The 16,370-nt window shown below is 32.1% G+C and overlaps 2 protein-coding genes and 1 long non-coding RNA gene across 3 annotated transcripts; 1 reads left to right on the forward strand and 2 right to left on the reverse strand.

Annotated features, from left to right (window-relative positions):
• Window positions 1–191: 191 nt before the first annotated feature.
• Window positions 192–669, reverse strand: LOC148205320 (uncharacterized). The gene is made up of 2 exons (XR_015786925.1): window positions 581–669; window positions 192–424 (listed from the first exon to the last, which is right to left on the reverse strand). It is a non-coding gene; the product is annotated as an uncharacterized LOC148205320 (long non-coding RNA).
• Window positions 670–6,563: 5,894 nt separating this feature from the next.
• On the forward strand, window positions 6,564–10,699 carry LOC124831998 (UDP-Glycosyltransferase superfamily protein). The gene is made up of 4 exons (XM_047306102.2): window positions 6,564–7,715; window positions 8,593–8,701; window positions 8,895–9,030; window positions 10,071–10,699. The coding sequence occupies exons 1-4, from the start codon at window positions 6,844–6,846 to the stop codon at window positions 10,214–10,216; spliced, it is 1,263 nt and encodes a 420-aa protein (XP_047162058.2). The 5' UTR covers window positions 6,564–6,843; the 3' UTR covers window positions 10,217–10,699.
• A 168-nt stretch (window positions 10,700–10,867) lies between these two features.
• Window positions 10,868–14,519, reverse strand: LOC124831997 (RING/U-box superfamily protein). Its single transcript, XM_047306100.2, has 5 exons — window positions 13,805–14,519; window positions 12,700–12,849; window positions 11,901–11,999; window positions 11,647–11,793; window positions 10,868–11,372 (listed from the first exon to the last, which is right to left on the reverse strand). Exons 1-5 carry the CDS (start codon window positions 14,399–14,401, stop codon window positions 11,238–11,240), a joined length of 1,128 nt encoding a protein of 375 aa, XP_047162056.2. The 5' UTR covers window positions 14,402–14,519; the 3' UTR covers window positions 10,868–11,237.
• Window positions 14,520–16,370: the final 1,851 nt, after the last annotated feature.

The following is a 16,370-nucleotide window of genomic DNA, read 5'->3' on the forward strand; positions in this document are numbered from 1 at the left end:
CTGTTTTTTGCACATTTAGAAGTTCTACTTCTTGTAAATACTAGAATCATATTAAAAATGTGTTGATTAAAAAATTATTCAAATGAGTTAAAATCTTTATCTTTAATTATTTTAAAATACTTTTATAATTGCTTCACCAACTATTTTTAATAAAAAAAATAAGAAACAACTATAAATAATTAAAACACATATACTTAAACTTTGGAATATATTACTATTTGTAGGAATTATTGCACTATCTTACTTATTGAGAAGTAAGTTGGAGAAAAATAAATGCTTGGAAACAAACTTACAATTGGATTACTTAGAATTGAGGTAAATTTAAAATTCATTTTCTAATGATGACCGGCGCCGGGATTAGGAGCGGTCATAGGAGATTTTGGTTTAATTGGTTGGACGCCAAGCTTTCTCTTAATCTCCAACTCTGTTCACAACAACAACAGAAAAAAAAAAGGTTATGGTGAGTTTTTGCATTAATGATGTCGTGTTACATGGTTGGTGTGTAACACGTGGATTTTAAGGTTTTCACTTTCATGAAAAGAAAAATACTATGATATGAAACAGAGGAACGAAGACAAACCTCCATTAACTTGAGTGGAAGAAAAGGATGCTATTACAGCAAGAAGAATGAAAAAGTAATAGAACAAGGAATGCAGGCCCATCTTTTATCTTTAAAAGCCGGATACACAAAATGATTCATGCTCGCAGGTATTTATAACCACAAAAATATGAACATCTATCTTAGTTTCATGGGAAAGGTTTGAATTTCACACCAGAAAACGCGTGGCTATATATATATATATATATATGGTCAAAGTAGGAAGTAAAATTTGTTTTTAGTGTAAATGCATAAAACACGTTCAATCAAATTAAAAAATATTAAATTTGTGAATATTAATTTCAAATCCTTGAAAAACAATTATTAGGATTCAATTTCAAAAAATTTAAGTCTTAAACCTAATTATTTGGTGTTTTTGGAACTAAAAGTAACAAGTAACGACATTTTATTTTTCAATCTCTTAAATTGGAGTTGCTAATTAAATGGATTTTATGTCAATTTTTCGGACTTGATTTTATTAATCCGACGTATCTAAGTCAAGTTAACTCATTTTTAATCTATATTAATTTTAAAAGAAAAATATAAAAAATATATATATCAAGTCAATTATATTCTATATGCTTGAACCATAAATTACTAGTCTGGTGTGTATTCTTTGGCAATTCAACCAAATTGACCTGTCCGATTCAAACCATAATTTTTAGAATCTGAACTTGTAAACACATTGGGATTAACTAATATTAACACCTCTACTTAAATTGCTAAATCCACGTTCCAAACAACATAATTTCACATATAAAAAAATTAAGAAAAACAAAACTGCTTATATCAATTGATAATACTGAATTGTAGTTGTATCATAATGCAACCATAGCATTCCAAAGAACCAAAAATATGTTTTTTTTTTTGGTTTTTATCATGTGCCGTACATTTGGACAAGGTGGAGGAGGTGAGAATAGTAATTTCGCAAGCTTCCTTGAAACCTCTGACTCTGTCCAAAAACAAAGAAAATTTGCATTCAGCAAAGTCAAACTTCGAGAAAACCAATGAAAAATTAAAGTCAAGATGAACACTTGTTTTTCATTAGTTATTAAAGATCAATTGGATTAACATGTATGGTTTATAAAAATGAAAAATTGCATTCACATTTATAGCCCTATTTGCAAGTTAATTAGAAAAATTTTCATATTTAAAATTTAAATACATTATCATTTATATTTAACTTTTAATTTCTTAAAAATCTCGATAAAATATTAGAACTAATATATTATTTAATGTTTGTGAGTTTGACTTGTGAGGACATGATGAGCTGTGAAACCTTTACAAGCATTATGAATTCAGTTTTGGTCAGACAGTAAAAATAAAACTATATTTGTTTGTTTATTAAAACCATGACTTATTTATTTTGTTAAAAGAAGTTAAACCGATTAAACTTATAAGAACAAATGGATATTTTACTCTATGAATTATTATAATATATAATTTACTCTATGAAAAAATAGTTAAATTCCATTAAGTTTAAATCATATTAAATTATCATAATATATAAATAAAATATAATCCTTATTTACCAAAATGGATCTTTGGAGAAGTTATGGGAAATAGAGAAGGTGCCGGGACCCGGAGCTGCTATCGGAGGTGGAGGTGGCCTTGGTAGCCTCCCAAGCTTTCTTTTAATCTCCAACTCTGTTAAAAATAATTATAATTATTTTTGTGAAAAAATTGATGCAATTTATTGAAAAAATAATAATAAATATTTTATTGAAAGTCCACTAAAAATAAAACTAATTTATAAGATGCAAATCTCACTTTAAAAATCACAGTGAGAATAAGTTAAGCTTAAAAATCACTTCTTATCAAAAACATGAAAAAAGAAATTATTGTTTAAATTTTATCTCTTGCTTAAATAACATCGGTTGAGTAGAGTAGAAATAATAATAATTTATTTTTAAAAATTATCGTAAATGCCTGAAAAAGTTAAATATTTAAATTGTAATTAGATTTACTTTTATAAAAAGAAAAACACTATGAAAATAAGGAATGAAGACGAACCTGCATTGACGTGAGTGAAGGAAAATGATGTGATAAAAGCAAGAAGAATGAGAAGGTAGTAGAAAGAATGCAGAGCCATTTTTAAAAGTCAGATTTCAAAACGATGCATGCTGTGAAATTTATAAACAGAAACATGAACATTTGCGTTGACTTTGGTACGACTCTGTCTTAGCATTTATTTGCCACTTAAAATGTAGACTTGAAACTATACAGAAAGGTCATGTTTTATAATTTTCTAATTTTTAACATTTATTTTTACTACCTACTTAGTACATTTGGATGATAAATTTTAAAAAATAAAAATAATAATACGTTTTTATAGATTTTCATATATTAGAACAAAAGACGATGTTTAAGAAATTCAAAAATCATAATTTTACGAGTAATTTAATTATTTAAATTAACTTATTTTAAATTTTGACTAATAAATAAGAATTTTTTATAATAGTTTATATTTTTTATTTTCTGTTTTTATTTTTTATTTTTTATTTTTTATTTTTTTAACTTTATTTTAATTGGAACCTTATCATTTTGACTAAAATTGAAACATTGGAATGACTATTACTTTCTTTTAATGTTGACTGAGTTTTTTATATTATTAAGTTTTTTTAATTGTTAGGGTTTTATATTTGTTGTAGATTAATATTGTTTTTCTCTTGTTGTTAATTACTGTTTTCACCGTTAATTTAGAGAACCTAATTTAAGACACATATCAATTAGATCTTTTTCACCGTTAATTTATTTATCAATAAGTTTGTTAGAATTTCCTTTTTATAATATTGATTAGAAAAAAAATATCAACCTAACCTTGATAAAAAAAAAAGTAGGCAAAAAATCACTATTAACAATATAATAAAAATATACTTAATTCATGTCAACTTAAAATTATTGTCACCGTTAGCTGAAAATAATATTGACTGACATTAATGGAGAAAAAGTTTAGTCAATATCATTTATGATTAACTCAAACTTTGACTAAAAAATAATATCAATTAATATTCACTATAAAATATTATCAATATAGATATTTTTTTAATTATTAACATTCTTAATATTTAAATAATTTTTTACATTTAATAATAATTTAAATACTTTATCAAATAAAAAATAATTACCTTATTTAAATAAAATGTAAAATAATTCGAGATGAGAAAAATATAAATTTAATATATTTAAATGTTTTAAAAAATATAAAATTTCAATGACATTTTTCACAACTTATAATTGAAACGAATTGTAGTAAGAATCGGTTTTAATGTTGATTTCAACATAAAAACAAACACTATACACGCTCGCTAAAATTGCTCTATTTTTATTGAGAATTCAAATATAAATTTATAACTTTCACTTTAAATAAAAATATTTTTTTTATAAATTTATTATTTTAAAGTTTTAAAATAAAGATATTGATATATTTCATTGGTATTTTTCCCGTCATGACTTTGATTTCTTTGAATTACTCTATTTTTTTTCTAACTCAATTATTTAATACCACCATTAGGATTTAATTTCAAGAAATCTAAGTCTTATCCAATGAATTTAATAGCCAATGTTGATGTATTTGGAGTTAAAACTAACAACCAACGTCATCTTCTTCATATTATATTATTTATTCTATATACCGATAGATCTTAGCAATTCCGTCAGTCTATCCATCACAACCAATCTGACCATTCGACCATCCTATCAGTCTGACCATTTTGTCCATATCGCCTATTCAAGGTAGTTTTGATAGATCAGCCAACTCATCCATCTCGGTCATCTAGTTAGTCCAATCCATTATCTCCATCCTGACCAACCTGTCTATCTTGGTCATTTCGTCGTATGTCCATCAAGCTAGCTTGACCAACTCGTTCATCATAACTATCATGTCAGCTTAATTATTTATCATTTTATTTAACTGTCTAGTATGTTCAATCCGATCATTCCATCAAAACAATAATTGAAAATTCATTATATAAAAACTAAAAAATAAAGCTAAAAAGGATAACATAATAACCAAAAACAACTTCATTTAACACTGAGACGAAAAGAAATATGGTTAAAGAAGACTTAGCTTTTAATTTGATAGTTACCCAAAAAAAAATAGAAAAACAAACTTTAAAGAATAAGTTGAAACCTAATAAGAAAATGAAAAACTGGAAAAGTAATATAAGTTGAAGAAGAAGGCAGAGTAAGAAATTTTGAGTGACAAATGGACAAATGGCTAAAAAAACCAAAAAACTAAACAGGTTTCATGTTATCATGTTGGGTATTTTTGATAATTTTTTATGTTTTTTTTTCTTACATAGAAGTCTGCCATCCACGAGTTAAGTGCCAAATAAAAAGAATTATAGGGCTCTTTTATACACTCTTCCTATCAAACCAAACAATTAAGTGGAATGAAAAAAAATTATTATTTAGAAAATTAAAATGAAAAACGATGTTAAATGTGAAGACAGGCTGGTATGTAAGTCAGCCACGTATCAACAGCGTCCATGAAATATGATGTTCATGTTTCTGTTTATATAATATTTCCCAACACTTATCATTTTTGAAATCTGGCTCTGCTTTCTTTCTACTACTTTCTAATTCTTCTTTCTTTAATCGCATCTTTCATCTTCAGTTTCTTATTTTCATTGTAAGAAAAAAATATTACAGGGATCGTTCAATAGAACGTGCAAATGCTGTTAGGAATATTAGTATGAATTAAAATTTTCAAGGTGACTCAGAATAAAAAAATCAAATAATATTCATGAGAGTTATAATGTTACAGTAAAAAAATACAAGAAAGAGTAAGAGATTCTCTATCAATATATATTATAATAATTTAGATATAATTTAAACTCAGTGGAGTTTAACTATTTTTTATTTTGTTCTGTATTTTAGTCACTTATTCATCATATAATTATTGATATTTTAATATTAGAAAAAACCATGGAGAATTATCTAGATAGGTCCTAAAATATCTAGATAGTTTCATAAAATATTATACTTTTTATATATACCTGATTATGAAATTGATTCCTATTTAATAATTTGAATGCCTAAGTAATTTAGATATTATTACGCTTTCAAGTAGTGTATAGGTTGAAAACATTCTTTTACTAAATTTTCAGTACAATAATCTTACAAATAATATAATTATATTACTTAAAATAATTATCTTATTTTTTAGCAAGTAAGTATTTCTCGAGTAATTTAAAGGAGTTTAACTTGTAACTAAATAAACAAACATAATAATCATTTCATAAGTTTTAATAAATTAAACCCAAAACACATTATTCAGAACTCAATTCATAATGCTGCTATGTCGTTTCTCACAAGTCAAAGTCACACACATTAAACAACACTGCATACGTCACCTTTCATTGACTAAATTACCATTTCAATTCAGTGTACACGTACTTTTAATATTTTTTCAACATTTTAAGGAAAATTAAAATTAATTGTAAATGATAATGTATTTAAATTTAATTAATTAATAATGTGAAGTTCCACGATTAGGCAGTTAACGTTTTTCGTGTTTGAAATAGAGGATACTACAATACTTTTGGAAATATTATAACTTATAAATAAGTGATTTTTTATGTTTATAGGAGTATTTTCTTATATAAGAAAATAAATTTGTTAAAGTTTTTATGATAATTGATGAATTATAACTTATATATTTATTTTTAGTTACATTTAAAGAATTATAGTTATTATTAAAGAAATTAAATTTACTATATCTTACCGTATAAATTATTTAATATATTTTTTTGAAAAAAATTGCTAATATTTGTTTGAATAATACTTTAGAATTAAAATAATTTAGTCAATAACGCGCCGAAGATTTTTTTAATTACTATATGACAAAAAGTATATCTACCACATATTCCTAAACATTTAACTAATATTAGTTTCTTCCCCAACCCATGTGATTGATAACCTTATAATATCATACCACTAACCTATAACTCATTTTATTAATTTTATAATAAATAACTTAATTCAATATCTTATTATTGTTTAGAGAAAATAACATTTTCCTAATTATAGACATGTGATATTATAAGTCAAAATCATACTATTCTAATCTTCACTCCATAATAACGGTAAATAACTGTAACTTCTAACCATGTAAATAATGACTAGGTAGTTAAAACTTTTCCTTAAAAGAAAAAGTAGTTGAAACTTTCCTAGTACAAAGTTGAAACATGGTAGAATGGAGGTAGTGTTGTCATCTTCAACTTGATCAAGCACATGCGTCAATGGCTGCCACCACCACTGTTTCCTTCTCCTTCTTCTCCACACCCTTTCGCAGTTTCCGATTCCAAACACCACCATCAACCCACCCCACAAGGCTCTCCATCACATGCCACTCTTCATCACCTACCTCCAACGACCCTCTCCGTGTGGCCTTCGCCGGCGGCGGCACCGGCAGCAACATCTACCCTGCGGTGGCAATCGCGGAGGAGCTCAAATCCCTGAACCCCACCGGCCAGTTTCTCTTCCTCGGCGCCCCCAACAGCGTGGAAAGCGCCGCAATCTCCTCCGCCGGCTACGACTTCGCCTCTGTCCCCGCACCACCCGACACCAACCCTTTCTTCTTCCCTCACCGTTTCTTCAACTCTCTTCTCCAATGCCTCTGCCACCTCCGAGGCTTCCAACCCCACGTTCTCGTCAGCACTGGCGGCTACGTTTCTTTCCCGGCCTGCCTCGCCGCCAAGCTCCGAGGCACCAACGTTGTCATCCACGAGCCCAACTCCGTCCCTGGCTTCTCCAACACCCTCCTCTCCCCCCTCGCCGACGCCATCTTCGTTGCTTTCAACTCCACCCTCGACAGTTTTCCCAGGAACAAGTGTTTCGTGTGTGGCAACCCCGTTAGATTCTCTGTTAGGAACCTCGTCTCCAAGGAAACCGCCACCTGTCATTTTTTTCCGGGTTTGGATTGTGGTGGCAGGGTTTTGTTGGTGCTTGCTGGCTCCTATGGCGCCAATTCAGTTAACATTGCGATGCTGAATTTGTACTATCAGATGCTGAGACGGGATAGCGGTTTGCGTATTATATGGCAAACTGGGGTTGAAGCCTTTGATGAAATGGATAGCCTTGTCAAGAGTCATCCACGCTTGTATATGACACCGTGAGTGCTTCTCAAAACTCGTAACTGCGTTTGCCTTTTCTGTAAGACTACTGCATGGAACTATGCAGATATATTCACAAGAGGGAGATTGATTTTCTATTTTTTTGATAGATCATAGTAGCATTATTTGATCATGCAACAGACCCTGTTTAGTTGCAATACGGGTAGAATTTATCAAATTGCTCACTTGCTCCTTTCACTTCGGTGACATACTCACCAATCTGTAACAGCTGCAGCTAACAAGTAATTAAATACAAAGCAGAGTAAAACTATCTTCTGCAGAGAGAAACTAATCATGATTACCCTGTTCCATTGTGTGGTAATATTGAACGTGATCTGACATATTATATAACAATTCCGCAAAAATTGACTATTCAATTTTCCAAAGTGACATCTTTACATGGAATTGTTATTACAAGTGTTATGACTCTGGCTGCGGAAATACAGGAAAAAAAGGATTTTTTTGGAGTTGATATGTGAAAATCGTTTCTTTGCTTGAATACTTTTCAAAACTCAACCCACTTCATGATCAAAAAGTCCAATCAATTATCGTTAGTGCGCTTCCTGGTGCGAGACCACTCTGCTAGTGCATAGTGCATTTTGAAATTGACATGAATGGGATTTCTGTTTTAATGTGTTTATGTAGGACCAGTTCAAAATTCCTTGATTCAATATAATGGATACTTTATATAGGATTTCTGTTATTAGGATCCACATTTTACAAAGCATCAATGAAAATCCTTAAAATTAGTCGTCATCATGGACATCATTTTCAAATGAAAAGTCAGTACTAGTTTTTTCTGCATTCTTTTATATCTCACTTGCAACTGAGGTTTGGTTTAGTGATAGCTTATCTGACATATCCCCTTTTATGAAGGTTCATGCATTGTATGGATTTGGCATATGCAGCAGCAGACTTGATTGTTTCTAGAGCTGGTGCAATGACTTGCTATGAAATATTGGCAACTGGAAAACCATCAATCCTGGTAGTTAAATTTTGTTTTTTACTCGTTTGTTTTATTCATTCCGATTCTTATTTAAAAATGAATGTAATAATAGTTCAGACGCATTGAGCTGAACAATTATACTGTGTAAAAGCATATACTTTTCCTTTTAAGTTGGATCTGCAGCTCATAACAAAGGAAAACGATGACATTTTTGTTGAATTATTATTTGCAGATACCTTCGCCATATTTCTCTGAGGGGAATCAGTTCAGAAATGCGTCCTTGATGGCAGACTTAGCTGGTGTGACTGTTATAACTGAGGATGAGCTAGACTCGAGTACACTCGCCATTGCAATTGAAAAGATTTTAAGTATGTAACCTTTATCTTCAAAACGTGTCTTGAAAATTTTCTGGTTTGAAAATCATTCCACAATTTTTCATTAAGCTTTAATAAAGAAACCACAAATCAAGAAATCAGATCCCTGTCGTCATGTCACCTAGTAAATCTTTTTTTATGGGAAATCAGAAAGATAAAGATGCATTTACATTAGTAATATAGAAGATCTCAACCCAAGTTTGGAGTGCAAACACAAGAGAATTAAAGGTTGAACTGGTAGTATTTGTTGGTATTTTCAACAACGACCTGTTATATTGCTCAGTGTTGAACATATTCAAGGGTAAAGAAGCTTATTGCTTAAGTCTTGTACTAATGTCCAAAAACAACAATACCAATGGCAATAATCTTGTAAGACTTGTGCTTAGAAAAATTCTTGTTCTATAACTATATTTCTAAAAGGTTTAAGGTTCTCAGAGTTGGGGCAATATTTCAACTAATGATGGCCCTATGTCGTAAACTTCTAAATTGTAGACTCTGAGCATAGTGCAGTAACTGGCTACCAGAATTGAAACTTGAAGTTTGGGAAAGGGTTAAAGTCTTAAAGAGTAAATAATAATTTACTATCTTTTATCTTTCAGAGCAAGTTCAAGCATTCTTTGCCCCCAAGTTCCAACCTTCTGTCTCACCGTTTCTGTAAAGTGAAACCTAACAATCTTCTGACATTCCTTGTTTCTTACTCCAAATTTTAGTAACCTAAAAAGCTGCACTAGTAATTTCATTTTTGCTGTCTGTCCTTTTTCCCTCCACTTTCAGATCTGCATCATAGGTAGCAATGACTTCTATAGTACACCTTAATTTTGAAATTACAAATTCTTCCATTAATATAATCTGTCACTGATCAACACTTTGACTGGTTGCTGTTGTATGATGAATTCACCATGTTTGTTGTATTTTCAAAATTCAGGACTTACCTGTTTGAGTTAAGCAACATGCATCTCCTTTTCTTTTCTTTTCTTTTTTTCTCTTGCATGTTTGTTGATTTGAATTTTGGGCATTGAAAATATGCATGACAGGGGACCAGAAGAAGATGGAAGACATGTCTGAGAGGGCTCTGAAAGCTGCAAACCCCAATGCCTCAGCTGAGATTGCAAAGCGCATTCTCTCTCTTGTAAATGAATCAACCAAAAAGAAAAGAGATGGCTACAGAGTAGAATCTTAGCATGGCGATAGAAATTGAAATAAATTCATGCTTACAATACAACTGTAAGTTTGTCTTGTGGGCCAATAACACCGTTGGAAACTCCAACTCCAAGAAGAAGTATTCCACTGTTCTTGCGACGTGACAGCATAGTGTTAGGAATGTGATATATGATAAAGCTAACAAGTCTGAGAGCTCACATATCACTGGCACTTTGACGAGTAAACCAAGCATGGAGGCTTTAATTGCTCATGCAGGGTTGTTATCTGACGTGGGAGTGGTCCATTTATTATTGTTTTATTTATTTCATTTTGTGAACCGTGATTCATGGAGTGGTCTACTTTTGGTGGTTCACATGGGAGACATCCTTGTCACTAAGAAAAGTGTTTGAGTTTTCATGATGCCCTTGTCCTTCTTGATGGTGAATAATGTAATGCAACGTAACATTCAACTGTCCAAGGTTCTCAAAACTCTCGGAAGAAAATGAAACAAATCTTTTCATAACATTTGTGCCTCACCTCTGCATTTTTTTTTCTTTTTCATACTAACAATGTTAACATCTTTTGCTTAGTTAGGGGTGGAGAATGCATGGCTATTATTTCATACAAAGTAAACATGTAAAAATGTTTATAGAGATTGAACATTTTTTAAATTTTGTATAGAGATTAAAGATACAGCCACTAACAACAAAATCTATCTCCACATGACCCAAAGGGGTATAGTTGAGGACAAGCATTCAAAATAGAAATATCCTAATTTGTAACAGACACAACTCCATTGAAAACCAAAAGAAAAGTGCACTTAGGCAAGGCCACTCTTGCCTCTAATATGCAAAGGTCTCAACTCTCAACCGAATTCAAAAACCTTTACTCAATATCATATAATTGCCGCCTCCTCACAGAGGATAAGATATGCTTAAGTTTTGAAATATGAAGTGATAAATGACAGCAAAGAATGAAAATTCTTGCTTGTATTGGATATGAAAAACTATACACAAATCTATAGATGGAAGCTTTCCAAAAAAACAGTAGGATTGTGTCACTCAATGTCGTGCTGCAACTTGCTGCTTACATACTGGGCAGAAGTTTTTCTGTGAAACCCATTGTTTTATACACTGAAAGTGATAACTGTGTTCACAATTTAGCCTCCCCAGCTCATCACCTGCTTCATACTCCTCCTGAACAAGAATGCACACTCTCAATGTAAAAAATTTATGTTATCAACTAATCAGAAGTCATTGTTGGTATGATTACTAAAATAGTTATTGCAAAAGTCAACAACTCTATCATACATGACAATTTGTTGTGATTGGACAACAGAAAAATATTCAATCCATTACTCAATCATTCAAACAAAACTTAAGAAGATATCTATTTTGCACACAATACCTAGAAGAAAAACAATGTAAGAAACTGCTATGATCAGAAATTTAACTCAATTTCAAAACTTACCTGACAAATGCTGCACTCTTTATCTATTTGATGCTTTGATGTATCATCCCAAAATTGAAGCCTGGCTTTCCTTATGTTCCGTCCCATCTCATCTTCCTTAAGTCCAGTGTTCACATGACCAATTCTCTCACCAAGCTCAAGCAATTGCTATCAAACACAAACCGCATGTATTGACCAGAGTAAAACAATGTCCATAGCTTGAAAATAGAATATTGCAAAAGGAAATGGACAGCTATGCTTGAGAAATAACTAACCTCATAGGACATGTTATCAACATCAAGTCTCCAGTCTCTATATTGATCGTGTGAATTTAGTTGTCCACCCATTAGTAGACTCCCTTGAAGCATCATTATCTTCAAATTGCCAGTAAAAATCAAGATATGCAATATTAGCTCGACTGCAAAAAAAATCTATGCAAAGACATGATTGGATATAACACAAGGCGAAATACACATGCATTCTTTATCAAATAATGACTTCCCCTAACAATCTGATAATACAAACATAAAAGAGTGATAGACATTAAAACAAGTGTCACAAATGCAAGTATATTCATTTATCGTTTAATTTGAGTGAAATGTGCTGTCTTAACTTTCTACCAACACAAAGCAGTCACTATGCACACCGCACCATTTACAGAGCAATTTTTCACCATCTCACTGTACTCGAAATAATCGAGCAGCCTAACACAAAACATACCATCAGATTCTAAGTCCACATATTGAATACAAAAGAACTTCATTCTTGGCAGCAAAAACAACAAGTTTATGTATTTACAGTTAAAAGCATGACACGTTCACTTCAAGGAAAGTCAAAATTCAGTTTTCTAACTTTGCAGCCAGCCAGCACATGCAAGTCCTATCCACAGAGTAAACAATTTGAATTACTAATTCCATATTTAAACACGTTATTAAAAAAAAAAAGAATAAATCACGATCTTTTTACAAGAACAAATCATATAAATGGTATGAAACACATTCAACCATACTAAGCATGAACTTATGATTAGTGACAGGAAGATAGTAAAAAGGGTATATGTATATTAGAGGCAACCTCAGCAAAACCATCAGAGGAAGGATCTCTAACATGACGATAGTATGTTGCAGTTCCATAAGAGTCAGAGGCAGAGCGTGGCGTGAAAATGTCAGAATCAGTGTCCAGAAAAGTGAAGGTTTCTGTGCGCCTTCCCACATACGATGATCGCTGTCAATATATATTTAATGATGAGGCAGTGTTCGTTAGCTCGAAATCACGTCAAAACATTGTGAAACATAAATTATGACGAAACAGAACTCAAAGGAAAATCCCAACTAATCATTCACGTGTCTATCTAAACGCATAAATTACGGATCGTTGTTTCCCACTCAACACCAATCCAATCAATCAACTCCTCTTTCTTCCATCTGTAACTTAACTACCACGCGTTCTCAAAGGGTACCAATACCTATTAATAACCAAAATAATTATTTGTAAAAATAACAAGCCATTTTCTTGGTTGCCCGTAATCATTATTCCTTGTTATCTCCGCATGAAACATGAAAGGAAAGAAACATTAATGGATTAATAATAGGGTCAAAGGATAGTTATGTATAATTTCATAATTTTAAAAGCTTTAAATGAGTTAGTTTGTACTATAAAGAATTGTTTTAATATAGAAGGAATAAAAGTATAGATAAGATGATCAGAGATCACATGCACTGCAAAAAGAAAACAAAAAAACAGCCCTACATGAAAACGATCAAAGACTTCAGGCCCATACACAAAAAATACTTTTTTTATACTTGGTCTTGGATATATTTCATAGAAATTTAAACATAGCAAAAAAAAGTAGCACGGGATTTCGAAGGGCTGGTAGAAAGATCTTCATCAATGCACAAACAAATGATTTTTTTTCTACTTTCTTGCTATCATTTCATTGATAAACAGAACCTAAGGAAATTACCAATCAAGAAAGGAATTGTTAATGCTTGCAAAAGATCATTTTGTTGGGGTTAAAAACGGAAAAATAAACATTAATGCAGGTTGTTCATAGAAAGCAAACATTGTTCTGAGTTGAAGAGTAACATCAAGAAGAGGCAGATGAAAGAAAAGGCTATTTCAACAGATTTGGGCACCAAATCACTGAAAAAAATATCAGACATTGAGGAAATGAGAATACCTCCCTGTGAGTAATCTTATCCACATCAATTTTCCCTCTGGCAGATACATTCTTCCGGGCCACAACACAATCAACAGAGGCAGCAGCATCTGCTGAGAACCCAATGCCAGGGCCACACCAAACATCTTGAAAATCCACACACCCAGGATTGGAACCCTCCAGAATCCCGCCATGGAAAGTCTTGTTCTTGCCGCCGTTGGTGGTCCTCTTGTGCTTCTTCTTTCTTGTTTTCTTCCCTTGCCAATCGGCGGAGGAGCGAATCACCGCCGGCACCGACACCTGCTGTGACGCGCCGGCGGTGCACCCCAGCCCTCTGAACGTTGCTGCGGAAAAGTTGGTTTTTTTCTTGCTTTGGGCAGTGGCATTGATGGTGGGGCTGTCATTATTGGAGGAGGGGGTATTGTTGGAGAAAGTGGAGAGGAGCAGGGAGGATATGGTGGACTTGCCCCTAGTTGATTGGATTATGGAAGGGATTTGAGGGTTTGGATCTGATTCTGGAATGGGGTGGTGGTGTTGATGGTTGAATTGGTTTCTGGGTCTTCTCCATTTGATGTGCTCTGCCACTGTAGGTGTTGTTCTGTTTGTGACAACAGGCATGGTTGAGAGAGAGAGAGAGAGAAGGAATAGAATGAAACTTGAAGGGGCTTGTGAGAGGAATGTGTTTTGAATGATTATTATTTATTGGTTTGAAATAATGAATTTTAATTTGTGGGGTGCCCTTTTCTTCTTGGGTTGTTAGGTGGGCTCTGCTTTGTCTTGCTGCAATTGTGGGCATATGCTATATTTTTCAATCAGTAGCCTCAGCCCTCATGCCACACAATGGAATCTGTGACTTGCTTTTGTTTCTTTTTGTGCTTTTCAAGCTAAACTGATGCTACTTATCAAAAGAAAAGTTGAACATCCTTTCCTCTCTCTCACACTCCATTTGGAGTCTAGTTGGGGCCAAATGGGAAAATGTTACTTATTAGATTACCATGCTTTAGTTTAATCAAATATGAAATATCTTGCATACTAACAAAGTCAGACTAGTCTACAGTAGTACTGACACAAAAGTTAAATTTTTTTTATTAATTAATAAATAAATTTTCAATTATTAATACAGAAGGACAGCATTAAAAAGGTTCCCACTCTCCAACACAAAAATCAGCAGGTCCAAAACCATAGGTGTATTGGGATTATAGCATACATATGTTTGCCTTTCATATAGAAGTGTAGGCATTCTGATTGATCATGTGAACAGCCTTGAATTTTGACCCCAAGAATGTCTTCCTTGTAAAGCTTCCTAGCTGTAAGTCCATGCAGATCAGTACTGCATTCTTGTTTGAATAGTTTTTCAATTCTCAAGGTCAGAAAAATTGTTTCTTTGTTCCTAGAAAAACTTCAGTGAAGAATATATCAATAATTGGAGCTGAGAGTCAAATGACAGCAATTTGAGCTAAGAGTCATTGTGAAATATTCTGTGCAGAATTGCAAAATGACAGCAAATGGCTCTGTATTATGTTTGAAGGAACTAAAACTTGGTATCTGTGATACATCACCGTTCTTGGTGCAAACAACATGATATTGCAGCCACTTTCCTCTTTGGTATTTTTTTCCCTTTCATGAGTGTATTAGACTAAACCTCTCTGTCTTAAAATAAAACGACCCATGTTAGTTCCAAAAAAATGACCCTTGACCCACATGATGGTGTGTTCTCCTTCAAGAATTTGTCACCAAAATTTTATTACTTTATTATATGTGAAAAGTTTCCAAAAGGCGACGTAGAGATTATAAATGACCTTGAAATATGCAAAATGCATGAGAAAATGGGATATGAAAGGGTGAATGAACAAAAGCTAGGAGACAAATGAAAATGATTCTTAGACATTTTTTCACTCTCTACCTTGTTTTGGACCACGTCTTGGGTTATGCAAAACAAAAGAGTTTCTGGGCCATACAGCTACACGGTGACATAAATTTCCCTGGATATGCAAATTTTGTTATTAATGCCTAGGCTCCGCCTGCTATTTCTATATGGTTGATTGCCTTGTGAAGTAAAAAAAAGCATATTTTTAAGATTATCATTAATTGTCTGCACTGCACATAAGAACTTTTACACCAAATTCAACCTCTCTCTTACACACTACAGTCACTTCTTTTTCATTAACCGAAACAGGAGTTAAATATATTTTCACTTGTGAAGTTGGAACTCGAATCAATTGGGAGTACCACTATCTTCATACATCAACGTGTTAAATACTTCATTTCATACAATAACATGTTATTAATTTGAAAAATGATGTAATATGATTGGTTGAATAAAGTTATTATTGTGATTCAGAGCGTGTCATTTGAGTATCAAAGTGAATAACCGTATCAAAGTATTATTATTAATCAATTAATGTATGAGAATTTGACTTATCTTTTTCACCATTTCATAAGTATAAGTTCAAATACCAACTTCAAATATTGTTTATGGGATATGGAGTTGAGGTCGTGTCACAATATAAAGAATGTTTTGAAAGTCCAAATGTTTGTTTTTACTTCAGAGTTTGTCTTATTAGTGAGTTTAGTTAAACTTAAAATT

Source organism: Vigna umbellata, chromosome 1 (assembly GCF_029865625.1).
Source record: "Vigna umbellata cultivar VRB3 chromosome 1, Vumbellata_1.0, whole genome shotgun sequence".
Lineage (NCBI taxonomy): Eukaryota > Viridiplantae > Streptophyta > Magnoliopsida > Fabales > Fabaceae > Vigna > Vigna umbellata.